The sequence below is a fragment of the Podarcis gaigeae genome (genome assembly GCF_964106915.1).
Source record: "Podarcis gaigeae genome assembly, chromosome: 1".
Classification (NCBI taxonomy): domain Eukaryota; kingdom Metazoa; phylum Chordata; class Lepidosauria; order Squamata; family Lacertidae; genus Podarcis; species Podarcis gaigeae.
The window spans coordinates 24,179,519-24,193,949 of NC_139678.1; the positions used below are offsets into that span (position 1 = coordinate 24,179,519).

Sequence of the window (14,431 nt, forward strand, 5' to 3'; positions counted from 1 at the left end):
TACTTCCGGGTTTCACAGCTCGCGCATGCGCAGACGGTCAAAATGACGTCACGCGCATGCGCAGAAGCGGCAAAATGTGACCTGCGCACGCACAGACGCATCTTACGTTCTGTTCGGGATGCGAACGGGGCTCCTAGGGCAGTACAGTCATACCTCGGGTTGAAGTAGCTTCAGGTTAAGCATTTTCAGGTGGCGCTCAGCAGCAACCCATAAGTAATGGAGCGCGTTACTTCTGGGTTTCGCCACTCACGCATGCGCAAACGCTCAAAATGACGTCACACGCATGCGCAGAAGCGGTGAATCTTGACCCAGGTTGCGTTTGCTTCAGGATGCGAACAGGGCTCCAGAACGGATCCCGTTCGCATCCAGAGGTACCACTGTAGTCAGACTCAACACACACTGCAACATTTCATTTATTTATTTTTATTTCATCAAATGTATACACCGCTTGATTGTGAAAAACCTCAGAGTAGTTTACAGAAAGATAAAGAAACCAAGGTGGTGGTGGTGAAATACAACCACACTTAAAAACATACAAAAGTTAAAATACTAAAACAGATTTCAATTACCTCAACTTTCTAAGCTTGCCGAAACAGTAATGTTTTTAGCAGGCGCCACAAAGAGTACAGTGAAGGCGCCATCTTGATATCAATAGGCAGGAAGTTCCACAGTGTAGGTGCTGCCACACTAAATGCGTCCACTGTGTGGTATCGTGGTTAACGTGTCATACTTGGGTAGAGGAGAACTGGATTCTCTGCCATAAGGTTTGTTGAGTAGTCTTGGGCACGTCTCGCTGTCTCTTGACTTAACCTACTACCTTGTAGGGTTTCTACAAAATTACAGAACTCCCTGGCTTGCTTGGAGAATAAAAACAAATCAACCAGAAAATGATCTGAAGGCAAGTAATGCTGTTCTACTACTGAAGCTAAGCAGGTCTGACCTTGTAAGCTGCTTGAATGGAAGACCGCCTGCCTGGAAACCAGGCGTAAGCTGGGCTGAGCTCCTTAGAGGAAGAGAGGGGTGTAAGTATAGCCAGAGTTGCAGCTTTCTAATTTTCGACGCAACAGACCCGTTTGGGGCTTGCAGCTGAACCAGGTGTTGAAATAACCAAAAGAAGTCAATGCAAAGCTATGTTAGCGTCTGCATTTGCAGGGATGTTATGCAAGTTCCTTAGTTTGTCCTCCACTCTGAGCTTGAGTTTGTGTTAACAATGCAGGCCAGGCTTCTGAGGCCTGCATTGTGATTCGCTGCCCTGGCACAGAACAGCCAATCAAGCACAAGGTGGGTGTCGCCAATTGTCACTGGCAATTATGTAAAAACCTGAAGGTGTTAAAAAGTCATAACGTAAACAAGTTCGTAGGAGTAATATCTAACTTTAATAAGCCAAAATGAATAGAAATATTTTCTGGCTCACAAGCATATCCAAGTGGGTTTTTCATCCAGTTAATGAAATTGACCTTTTAATATTGTTTTCCCAGCTTCCCACTGCTTCATCACATTGCATGTAGATAAGTTTCCAGGGACAATGTTATTATTCTTATTGATACACTTCATAAAGCAGTAGAGTATTAACTGAAATGCCTTTGGTATAGCATCACCCAGGTCTTACAGTTATGCAATCAGTTATTTAATTATATCTTTCTGGGTAGATGAGTTGCACATAGTTACATTTTAGCCTAATATTTTTCCATTTGTATTGGCAAATGATGCCATTTGAGACAGCATCAATTAAAAAAAGCAAGTTTTTGCTAATGACTGTTTACATAACAGCACAGTACAGGGAGAAGGAAAAAAAAATATTAGATACAGTGGGAGCCAGCCATGCATGGCAATGCAATAATCCATCAGGCATATGGGCTTAATCAAAAGCCGGTCAGACTCACATATAGGTCAGACTCATTTTAACATTTCCAAAATCAGAGACAAGCAGACATAGAAAAAAGAGGCTTTCAGAAAGAGCAGAGCATGCTCAGCAATACTTTTCTAAGAATCATTTTGTAAAAAGATGCACACACTTTCTGTGGGGAATTGCAGTCAAACATAACTGTATATGAGTGCTAGTTGATGCATGAAGGGGTTAAGACCACAGAGCTGCATTGCTAGACTCAGGTTATGCCCCTTTACCTTTGGTGAGGGAGGAAGTGAGGCTTCTTCTCTTCCCTTTCCTCTCTCTTTCTGCCATGTAATTGAGCAGGAAAAACATGTATGGGTGTATGAGGTGCTGCACCTGGAAGCACTATCTGTACACTACAAGTGTATTTGGGGGGCTCTATTCACATACCACATACCTGCACAGAGTTCCTCCTCATAAGTGGGTAGGTAAAAAGGTAAGGTAAAGGGCCCCTGGACGGTTAAGTTCAGTCAAAGGTGACTATGGGGTTGTGGCGCTCATCTCGCTTTCAGGCCAAGGGAGCCGGCGTTTGTCCACAGAAAGCTTTCCAGGTCATGTGGCCAGCATGACTAAACCGCTTCTGGTGCAATGGAACACCTTGATGGAATCCAGAGCACATGGAAACTTTGTTTACCTTCCCACCACAGTGGTTCCTATTTATCTACTTGCACTGGCGTGCTTCCAATCTGCTAAGTTGGCAGAAGCTGGGACAGAGGAACAGGAGCTCACCTCGTTGTGGGGATTCAAACCGCCAACCTTCTGATCGGCAAGCCCAAGAGGCTCCATGGTTTAGACCACAGCGCCACCCGCTTCTAGGGTATCATGACTGGGCCAGGGCTTCCCTTTCTGTGGGAGACATCTATGTACATGAATGCCATAGAACTTCTTTTGACATGCTTCAAAGTAAGAGCCCTGTAATACTTATTTCTGCATCTAGGCTGAGACCTGAACATCTAAGTGCAGCAACAGCTCCCGAACACCTCCGTTTTGGTATGTTTTGGCTCCCGAATGCTGAAAACCTGGAAGTAAATGCTCCGGTTTTTGAACTTTTTTCAGAAGCTGAATGTCCGACGTGGCTTCCGCTTTGAGCGCAGGAAGCTCTTGCAGCCAATCGGAAGCCACACCTTGGTTGTTGAACATTGTGGAAGCCCAACAGGCTTCTAGAATGGATTACGTTCGACAACCGAGGTTTGACTGTATTGTTGTCGTCCATCTGTCTTGAGAAACAATGGAGTACACCTCCGGAGGTGGAGTCAAACCACTGCATTAGCAGCACTGAAGGCACCTCTGCGGGGAGCAAGTCTGGGCATTGTGTATGGAGGTCCTGGGCTGCCCAGACGACAAGACTCCCCTCTTGGCCTCGCTGATGTGGTCCAAAGGAAAGCAGAGAAATACGTTTGGCACTAGCTTGGCCGCAGGAGTTACTGGAAGGAGGAGTACAAGGCACCATCCAACTGTCTTGGGGACTCTGCTCTGGATTTGTGTACGGTTTACTCCTTAGCCTTTTCTGTTCCCAAAGGTGTTCCATAAGGCAGTGGATGTTTAGTGTAAGAGTTTCTCTTCTCCTAGGTGGGCTACCTTCCCAGGTTGACAAGCCCCATCTGACATTCACTTCCCTCTACAGCATGTGTAAAAACCGCCTTCTTAACCATTGGATCCACTATAAGTCTCATCTGCTCAATCCACTAGAGCCAGTCTTCACACGCAGGGGAAATGCCTATCTCATGGAGGGTTTGAGACCCATCGGCTACCCTCACCTGGTTTAGCTGGCCAGTCAAAGCCATTCTTGGGGTGTGGTCAATGTTGCATGATGACAGCTTCTAGGAGCCAGAGCTGAGTGCAGGGTGGGGATCAAAGATGGACAAACTACTCCAGAAGGAGCAATATGTGTCTACCCCAAAGCTACTCCTCCTCCCCTAACACCCCAGTATATACACCCCAGTTATAACACTTTCAGGAAGTTGGTCTCCTTTCATTGCTCTTGCATGTGGAATCAAGATTGCCTTTAATAAATCTGGCACACTCAGAATAGTAGCATTCGATTTCTAACAAGAATCAAGCAATCATTGCTTATTTATTAAGAAGCACCAAACTGGACTTCTGCCGTTATATATGTTCAATACGGGTAATTGGGCATTAGCGGCAGCTGTGTTAAATAGAGATGGATAAAGTAGGAGCCTAAAAGTCACACTTCTTAATGTGATGTGTAGGACTTTGGGACTCATTTACTGTGAGATCCCTCAAAGCTGCAGGAGTCAATCTGGGAGCTCAGTGATTCCGCTCCAGGCAAAGTAGTACAGTAGACAAGTCCCACTTTTCACATTACAACAGAATCTGGGAGAACTGAAGAGGTTGTCATCCATAACTCATTTTCCTACTCCTATGCACATACTGGCTCAAAGGCAAACCAAAAATGGCTTCGCCCCCCCCCCTCTCTCTCTCTCTCTCTCACACACACACACACAAAGCGAAGGGTAGAATACAGTTCAGTGCACAAATTATGTGATGCAAACCTCAAGAACAAAACAAGTTGCCTGCAGGGAAGCAGCAGCGTTCAGAATTCCTGCAGTTTAATAAAAATGTCACACAACGGGGTAAGTGGACTCGGTCTCTCTTTTACCCTGACCACCTGCTGGAAAAGCAGCTTTGCTTACTGCTTCATTATCCAGGCTGTTGCTTTTGCCAGTATAGGTCTGGTCTGTGTCCTGCAGGACTGCTCTAGTCTGGGGTGGTTTTGTGGTGGTGGTGGTGGAGTAATGTTATTAGGTTTTCCAAGCTTTTAGGCTTATTTCCAAACTGGATTGTGTGTGTGTGTGTGTGTGTGTGTGTTGCACTTGTTTGACTGCTGAGAGTCTTATCTCAGTACAGTGGTACCTCGGGTTACATGCGCTTCAGGTTACAGACTCCGCTAACCCAGAAATAGTGCTTCAGGTTAAGAACTTTGCTTCAGGGTGAGAACAGAAATCGTGCTCCGGCGGCGCGGCGGCAGCAGGAGGCCCCATTAGCTGAAGTGGTGCTTCAGGTTAAGAACAGTTTCAGGTTAAGTACGGACCTCCGGAACAAATTAAGTACTCAACCTGCGGTACCACTGTACAAGACTGTCCTCCCTGAAACAGTTGCAGGTGCCAAGGCTAGGTCCTCTTTTGAGGCTTTTGTCCAGCTGTAAGATTTGGGGTTCACTAAGATGCAACCACACAGCTTTAGCTATAGGAATTGCAATTTTCCCTACAGACTTAAGAGAACTAGATTTTCTTTATTTAGCTACCAGGCTCGGTTCAAGGTGCTGGTATTGGTGTCCAAAGCTTCATTTCAGGGTTTTGCAAACTTGGGTCTCCAGCTGTTTGGGGACTAGAGTTCCCAGCATCCCTACCCACTGGTCCTGCTATCTAGGGGTGATGCGAGTTGTAGTCCAAAAACAGCTGGAGGACCCATGTTTGGGAAACCCTACTCTATACCATTTGGAACCAGGATACCTAAAAGATCATCTCATCCAATACATAAGCCCACACATCAGCACTTGATCAGTGCATTTTGCGAGAGGGCATCCTGCAGACACTACCTTGTCCAGGAGGTCTGGCATGACGTCAGAATTGGGCCTTTAATGTGGCAGCACCTCCCTTTTGGAACCTCCTAAAAAAAAGGTAAAGGACGCCTGGACGGTTAAGTCCAGTCAAAGGCAACTATGGAGTTGAGACACTCATTTCGCTTCAGGCTGAGGGAGCCGGTGTTTGTCCACAGACAGCTTTCCAGGTCATGCGGCCAGCATGACTAAACAGCTTCTGGCAAATGGAACACCGTGACGGAATCCAGAGCACAAGGAAACAGGGGCGCCGACTTATAAAAAATATTGGGGGGGGGGCGCCATACCGGGGTCCTGCCCCGGGAAGTTTTCTAAATTTTAGATGAAAATTAGTGAGTTTTAAAGTTTTTTAAAAGTATTTTAGAGTCATATGATCAACATTAGAACCCCGAAAACTCGACTCTCTATAACTCCACACTCCAGGAAACTCGACAAGCCTGAAACACTTTTTGGCTTTGAAAAAAGAAACAAAACATAAACACGCATGATATTTTCGTAAAAAGCTAATTTAATTTACAGTAACAATTATGCTTATAGACTATTACAGAGCAGTGAATATATAGCTCTGAAAAGACTGAAATGATATTTAAATAAATCCTAAACTATCATTAAAAGAATAAAACATAAAATATTGCTGTCGCACAGTAATAGCACTTTGATTAATAAGTGAAATAGCTAATTTAAGCTTACTTTGAATAAGGCTGAGGGTTCATTAAATAAAAATAATATCTCAAAGTTAATGCTCTAATACAGTTAATAAAGTTAATACAGTATGCCTAATACTGTATGTAAATACTGTAATACTGTATGTAAATAACGGGCTTTAATTGGGTCTTACACCCTAAAAATATTTAAGTATTTGAAAATAACTAATACAGTACTATGGTAATATAGAAATACAGTACTAAACTAGTACTAATATTTCGAAACTGAAAATTTAACATTCTGTATGTATTTAATTCTCTATTTTATAAAGATTTTTAATATCTGACAGTGAGTTTGGAGTAGCCCAATGCAAAAATTGTGAGGATCCATGTGGATCCCTGCTTTGTAACCACGTTTTTGCACCACTGTGACCCTAGGCAACAGTGGGTGAGTGATTTTTTTGGTGCAAGATGTAGCCATGGACATGCTATGTGATCTGATGGTGAATTTGGGGTGACCCAATGCAAAAATCCTGTGGATCCATGTGGATCCGTGCTTTGTAACCACGTTTTTGCACCACTGTGACCCTAGGCAACAGTGGGTGCGTGATTTTTTTGGTGCAAGATGTAGCCATGAACATGCTATGTGATCTGATGGTGAATTTGGGGTGACCCAATGCAAAAATCCTGAGGATCCATGTGGATCCATGCTTTGTCACCACGTTTTAAATGGGGAGGGAAGGAAAAACACAGAAGGGACAAGAAGCACAAGAGGGGTGTGCGGAGAAGCAGCTGGCTAAGAATGCAGGGGAGGAGTTTAACGGGGTGGGGGGGAGGAAAGGAAGGCAAAAGTCCCCCCCCAAGCCAGCCCTCTCTCTCTCTCTCTCTCTCTCTCTCTCTCTCCCACCTGCATGTGCGAGTCCCTAGAGCACGGAGAGGAGGAGGTGGTGGGCTGGAGCCTGCACGCAGTGTGACTAGGAAAGAATTAGAAGGAAGGACTCGATCCTTTCCTTAACCCTCTGCTTGCCAGGAGGGCAGGGGATTCCCTGCTCTTTGTTGAGTTTGAGCAAACACAGCAACAGAAGCGGGTGGGCAGTAAGACCCTGAGGCAGAATGCAGGAAAGCAGCAGCTTCTGCCTTCCCTCCGCCCGACCGCCCGACCTTATTTTTGCCTGAATTTTGCCTATTTTTGCCCCTGGGCTCCGGCGAGTCAGCTCCAGGGACCACACATTCGCTCAATAACACGCACAGACATTTCCCCTTACTTTTTAGGAGAAAAAATCTGCGTGTTATAGAGCGAAATTTACGGTAATAATTTTCTTAAATTATTGGGGGGGCTGAGCCCCCCCAAACGAATTTTTGAGGGGGCTCGGGCCCCCTCAGGCCCCATGGAGTCGGCGCCTATGCAAGGAAACGCCCTTTACCTTCCCGCCACAGCGGAACCTATTTATCTACTTGCACTTTGATGTGCTTTCGAACTGCTAGGTTGGCAGGAGCTGGGACTGAGCAACGGGAGCTCACGCCATCATGGAGATTCAAACTGCCAACCTTCTGATCAGCAAGCCCAAGAGGCTCAGTGGTTGGTTAGACCACAGCGCCCCTCCCTCCTATTATATATCAGACAGATGCCTTTTTAGCATATGCTAAAGACGTTTCTCCTTCAGTAAGCCTTCTTTATTCCAGTTGGCATCAGCATTGAATTGATTTTATTGTGTGAGCTGCTTTAATCTCTCTTTCTGTATGCGTGTATGCACTTTTTAAAAAAAATGCTTTTATATGTTTTAACTGCTTTTATCTATGGATCTGTTTTATATGTTTTTATTAAACAGGTGTCGTCGTCGTCCCCCCCCACTTATGTGGGAGTTATGTCCCAGGCTTCCATGCACATAAGTGAAAATCGTGCAAGTGGGGAGCACCCTCTAAGCATGTGTTTTTTTCCTGCTCTCTCTCTCTCCACACTTGCGTTGAAGCTCTGGGATTGGCTGGAAAATCTACAGCTGCTGCACTACCACACGTGTCAGCTACTAGGCAGGGAGGCTAAGCAGCCTAAACAGAGCTCTGCTGCATCTATTGCCTCTTTGGGGCTTCCTCCACCCTCACTGAAGTCCTTTTCAAGGTCCAGGGAAGGTCTCCTTATGAGCCACGAGGACTCTCCAACTCTCCCTTGCCATTTCCTGGTTTTTATCTATCTATTCATTTATTTCCCAGCACCGCATGTACATGCAATCACACATGAATGTAAGTAGGGGGACATCTGTATTGTAAATTGCTTTGGGGATGCCTCACGGGAAGAGATCAATTAAATAATTTAATGACAATTTACTCAGCAGTAGCTTGTAAGATACAGGCGAAACACCGTTTCTCTTGAGCTACAAATTAAAATAGGAAATGTACAAAGCACTGCTATGTTCTAGGGACACTGCAACTGTATGAAGAGGTCACATCGTCTGAACAGAATTCTCCCAGAGAGATGGATACCATTTCTGAAGCTTTGTGTTATGCCATGTCATACCAAATTAACTAAAGGCTGCTTGCTCCAGGGCCAGCCGATTTGCCTGCTTATTGGTGCTCATGCAAATTAAAGGAAAACCGAGACATCCTTCCATGACTAACTGCCTGGTCTGAGGATCTGCTGTTCCTGTAGTAGTGCTGCTGTGTTCTCATTTCCACATTGGCTTTAATTAGTATGCATCCAGCTCTCTGCAAATATTGGCATCCCCTTGCTTAAGGGAAGGAAAGGGTAAAAAGAGCAAGCAGCAACTAGCTTATTAAGCAAACAAATCCAGCATGCAGCTAGCTAGCCAGACTGATTATTAGTGGCTTCAAGCTGATGTTGATGACCCAACTTTGTACTTCTATATTCCAAAATGTTAATATCTATATTGGATTGAAAGGAAGCGAATTCAAGTTAGCTGACTCCTTCTCAGAGACTCGTTCCAAGATGCTAATTACAATTGCAGCAAAATCACTATTTTTTAAAATCTCTCATTTTAAAATAGTTATGCCTTTGCTTACTCTCTATTCCCTTTTTGGGGACCCTTAAGGACAGAGATGTCATCTTTCACTTACTTCAAAAGCTAACTAGGTTCCCCTGAAAACTCAAGCCTTTCCAAATGACTATGCTTTAAATAAAGGTAATGTGTTTTGTAAAAAAATTAAGTTTGCAAACTACAAAGTTGTACATGAACTGACTGAAGGTTAAGCAGGACACAAAAGTGGTTTTTGCAAGTTCAGTTTGCAACATTATTTTCTTGGGGGGGGGGGGGGGCGGACTAAAATGTAAGCCATTCCTCAATTTTCAGAGTTTGTGACCCATTGAAAAGAGAAAACAAACTCTTAATAAATTATATGCGCTTTATTATAAATAGTATTAAAAGTTAAATATACATAATAGCTTCACAAATGACAATTTAGGTTTAAATGCCTGAAATATAATAAATCAAGGTGGAATGCAGTGAAAAATTGGAAGTAACATTAACACAGATCCATGTTTTACTGTAAAGCTGAACCTAAAAGGAGTAAGAATTGCCTCTCCCACTGAACTGGTACAGTTAAAATTGCTGCACTCCTTGCAATTAGAATGGGGCAAAATTACTTAAGCAGTTGGGACAGAAAAGTGACCAACTGGATTATGGAAAGGAATGATGGGGAAAACTGGTGGCAGTCTTTTATTTACTGGCACTGGTAAAGAGATATTCTTTCATAACATACCAACCCTAGCTTGGAAGATAAGCTATATGATGAATTTCTCTAAGTGGGAAGCATTACATATATATTGGCCTACAGTTGCACACATTCTGTTGATACTTTTAAACTTTAGGTGAAAAACCATGTACTTTTAAAAAACGAAGTCCATTTTAAAATGGCTAATTATTCCTCTTCCTCATTAGTTTCCCAACTATAGACACAATCTTCCATCTTAGAAGTGCTGGTATTATGTAATAACTGCTCATTTTGAAGGAGCTTGTGTGGAAGAAGCTACCCTAAATTATAGCTTGGGCTACTTCTCCCAATTTATTAGTCTTACTGACTTAATCAGATTCTTCTGAAAAAGCATTTCTGGGACAAGCTTAATGGAAATAACTCTTCCAATTTTTAACAAGAACAAAAAAATGACACGGCATATCATAAAAAATGTTTGGCCTAATTCAGCCTTCCCCATCCTACTGCCCTCCAGATGTTGTTGGACCAGAGCTCCCATCATCCCTGACCAATGGCCATGCTGGGTGAGGTTGATGGTAGGTTGAGTCTAACATCTGGAAGGCAAGAGGTAGGGAAGGTTAGCCAAATTCAATCTGATTAGAATCAACTGAAGGGACAGCTGCCTTTTGAGTTACAAGCAAAACAATACTTCTCTGAATACAATACTAGGAGACATTCCAGAAAATGCTTTTTTATACTAAAAGGAAAAATAACAGCATCCACCAAGCGTTTGCAAGCACCAACTATCCAAAACCAGCACAGATTTATTTATTTTTTAACTGCAGTATCTTCTGACTTTTCACATCTCTTTGGTTGGAAGGAATAGCTACCTCTCCATCACCTTCTTAGTGGATGTTACAGTTTAGGAAGGAGGATAAGTAATGGAGGGGAGGTACCATATTTTTTGCTCCGTAAGACAAACTTTTTTCCTCCTAAAAAGTAAGGGGAAATGTCTGTGCGTCTTATGGAGCGAATTTGTGGTCCCTTTCCGGCCCCGGCCCCTTGCCCAGGCCTCCATTGTTGAATGTTCTGCAGACGGAGGCTGTTTCCCCAGCAACATGTGACTGACTGGCTGATTAGATTATCTGTCTGGAAACTGTAGAAATGGCTCCCTTTCCTAAAGAAGCTGCAGAACTGTGAGTTGAACCCCATAAAAACAGGATTTTTTCCCCTTTGCAAAGTAAGCTCAACAACTTTGAGCTGATCCTCAAAAAAGGGGGGCTTTTCCCCTTTGCAAAATAAGCTGCACAACTGTGAGCTGATCCCCCCCCCAAAAAGGGCCTTTCCCTCTTTCCTCCTCTAAAAACTAGGTGCGTCTTATGGAGCGTTAAATACCGCATTTCATAGATGCCAACTGCCTGCTGTGTCTGCCTTTTCTTCTCGTTGGAAAGTGTTCCACTCATGCTCAAGCAGCCTTTACACACACCTTCTCTCTGGGGGAATAAAGGCAACAGCTTCTTACGTTCTTGCTTGGGCCTTAAACCCTAATCTGATGGTTCAGGTATGACTCCAACTGCTACACTTGCTGCGTGACCTACATTGGCCCCCAAATCTTCAGAAATGTGTGGAAAAGGGTGGCACGGACAGATCTTTAGAACCCGAACGCATCAGTTTAGACTTAAGGGATTGGCGACCCAAGGACGAACCTTTAGTGTGCCTTGTACAAATAGGTTGTTTCTTTTTAAAAAAGAATCATATGCTAGACTTGCTCTGGTGCAACAACTTAAGCAACATGACAGCTCGTGTTAACTGTTCAAAATGGTGGAGCACCACTACTATAACCAGATGGTGAATAAAAGGGGGAAACATTTCCTTGAAGGAAACAGACTAGCACTTTCTGCTTAAGGAAACAGCTCTGCCTCTAGTCTGCACAAACAATACTTCACTATAAATAACATTCTGAGGATTCAAGTATTAACTCATCTACTCTGCAAAACTGCACAAGTCAGTAGCTTTGAGGGACAAAGGTGTTTCACCGAAGTCTGGCAAAGTGCTGTTTTAACTGTTTGATTAGTTGCTTCGTATCCACGTGCTCTGGAAAAGCTTCTTCAGACTTCTGACTGGCTGCATAACTCCTTTGGATATCTCCAGCCTGCAAAAAAGACACACAGGCTGAAGGACACAAACATGTCATCAACACACTTTTTTTTACTAGGTTGGTCACACCCCAGTCTCTTTAATAAATTCCAACTCCCAAGACAGAATCCTGACTTGGCTCCAGTCACTCACACCCTCATTTATTTCCATAGATTACAGTAATGCATTCAACAGGAGACACTTTCAGAATGCCAAGAGTTCTGACTTGAGTCAATAGATCAGATCTCAAAATACCACTCTTTTATACAAAGAAGGAGGAAAACATGTAGAAATGAAATGCCCATAAAAACCAGTGATAAAAAATACTGCTGCTTTCCCCAATGCTTCTAATATTGGATATCTTTAGAATACTCAGGAATCAAAGTCTTGTGTCTCTTTTGTAGGAAATGCATACTTTTTGTGTGTTCTGCAATTTGTTTTTGGGCTCAATTGGCAGTGCTTTAGAGTCCCAAACTTCCTGGGTGCAATAGATCTCAAGCATATCCACACCCAACATGAGCTTGCCCAAGTACTCTGGATAAACAAAACTTTCAAACAATCTAAAAAACATAAGGTACATTTAAGAAAACCACTTGTGAAACCCATCACTGGAAGTTTGAAAATGCTTCCCCAAAACTACAATTTTCATACAGAACTTCCCTTGATAATCTAGATAAGACCGTACGCTTCCTGTGCCTATTGGAGAGAGAACGAAAGCATAAAGCAATGATGTTACCTTATCAGACAGTACAGCAAAATTGAAGTGTGGCTCATACATATGAGGTGCTATCCGTGCAGCAGTCTGCAGAAACACTCTTGCCTGAAGAACAAGAAGCAGACACACAACTGACCTATAGATTTGTCTAGGGCAAGATATTCCTACTTTTCATTTGTTATACAGTTGGGTCAGTCAGAATATAGTGCATTTTAAATAGAGGGCTGGTGGGGTTTGGGTGGTAAAGTTGTAGTTTCTTTTAATTTTGCATACTGTAGTCCTTGTGCGCAACCACCACTTTACCTGATGTTTAAATAGCTTTATTGCACACTTTATTTTCACATGAAATCATTGTATCCCAGTTTCCCCCTTGCATACTTTGCACCCTCTATTTCTCAATCCCTAAGGCTCTTTTCTTTATAATGTGACTTTGATTTTCCTTTGATTTATTATGGTTTGCATCTTTCATAAATCGAAATACATTCGCTGGTCTTCTGCTGATGTAGTTTAAATACATTTTCTAAACTGATCTCAGCATCTCATCATATTCTGTCATAACCCTCTCATCCACAGGGGAAATTAAGGTTCCAGTTTCAGACACGGGTCCATCTAGCTCAGTTTAGGTACATGGATTGGCTGCAGGCCCCCACAGACAAAGGTCTTTCCAACCCTGCCTAGAGGGTGCTAGGGAATGAACCGGGGGCGTTCAGCATACAAAACAGTTCTCTACCACTGATCTACTGCCCATTTCTCAAGCAGGGCTGCTGTAGCATTCCTCAACATTAGCAACTGTCAGCGTTAGCAGGAGATATGTTATGCAATGTTATATAATTTTATAAAACATTATATGCACCCACACACATGCAGCCTACTCTGAAATTAGCATTACCCCCAAACCCTGCAAATGTGCAGTTCCCCTCCCTATCTGCTCACCCTCCAGCTTTATTCTTGCAGGATGGCGAAGGATTAGAATTGACAAATGTTCTGTCCTTTGAAGTGCTTGGACAGCAGAATTCTTATCTTAGTGTTTCCCGGAGGCTCACGGAAAAACAGGCTGTCACAGGAAGACATGAAGGATGATACACTGTGCATATATGCAGCCTGACCCCCAATTCGCACAGCACTCAGTTGCCCAGCCTAAGCGGCAAAGAAATTGCCTGCATCGTGATCTGCTTCTGAGAAACCAGAAGTACAATTTATGAAAGCCACGGATCAAGCAAACATGGGGTGAAATTTGGTGATGGATTTATGTGTTTTGTAATAAATGTTCTCACAGAGCTGCTACTTCAGGATTCTAATCACATCAACTTTGGTTTCTAAGCAGCAACAGGGAAGTTAATTCAAGGTAACAGCAAGGATGTGCACTGTATGCATGTTTCCTAGAAAACACATGGGTGGAAATAACTTAGAACAGGGTACCTAACCTTGTTTTAGCCAAGAGACACAATGATTCACAGTAAACCCTCTGAGGCCTGCATGGTAAAGGGAGCATGGCTGGGATAGAAAAGTAGGTGTGGCTGATATGGAATACCTTTAATTTTCTTTCTATCCAAAGTCAGGCTGTTCACTTCCTTAGTCCCCTCCTCAACTCATTTGCATTTCTTTCATTTTAAAAAAAATGTTTTTTTTCTTTCTTATGGTTCCTTCAAAGTCCTTCCTCCCCTCACCCAAAATTTCCCCAAATACTTGCAATTTGCTTACCAATGAGATTAACAGGTGATGCTGACTTCAATACTTTTATTCCCCTTGATTGTTCCTATTTAACTTCACTTCTATTAATTGCTGGCTGGCTGCACTGTTTGTCCTGCTTCGATGCCTTTGGC

The 14,431-nt window shown here is 43.2% G+C and overlaps 1 protein-coding gene across 5 annotated transcripts in view; it reads right to left on the reverse strand.

Annotated features, from left to right (window-relative positions):
- Positions 1–9,455: 9,455 nt before the first annotated feature.
- TTC8 (tetratricopeptide repeat domain 8) overlaps positions 9,456–14,431 on the reverse strand; it is a 34,129-nt gene continuing 29,153 nt past the window's right edge. For 3 of the 5 annotated variants that reach the window (XM_083735366.1, XM_083735365.1, XM_083735367.1), the window contains 2 exons: positions 12,630–12,713; positions 9,456–11,909 (listed from right to left, as the gene is read on the reverse strand). In XM_083735366.1, coding sequence (XP_083591492.1) covers positions 11,790–11,909; positions 12,630–12,713 — 204 coding nt within the window. In that variant the 3' untranslated portion in view covers positions 9,456–11,789. The remainder of the gene's footprint in view (positions 11,910–12,629; positions 12,714–14,431) is intronic. The other 2 variants (XR_014563394.1, XR_014563395.1) reach the window with 1 other exon arrangement.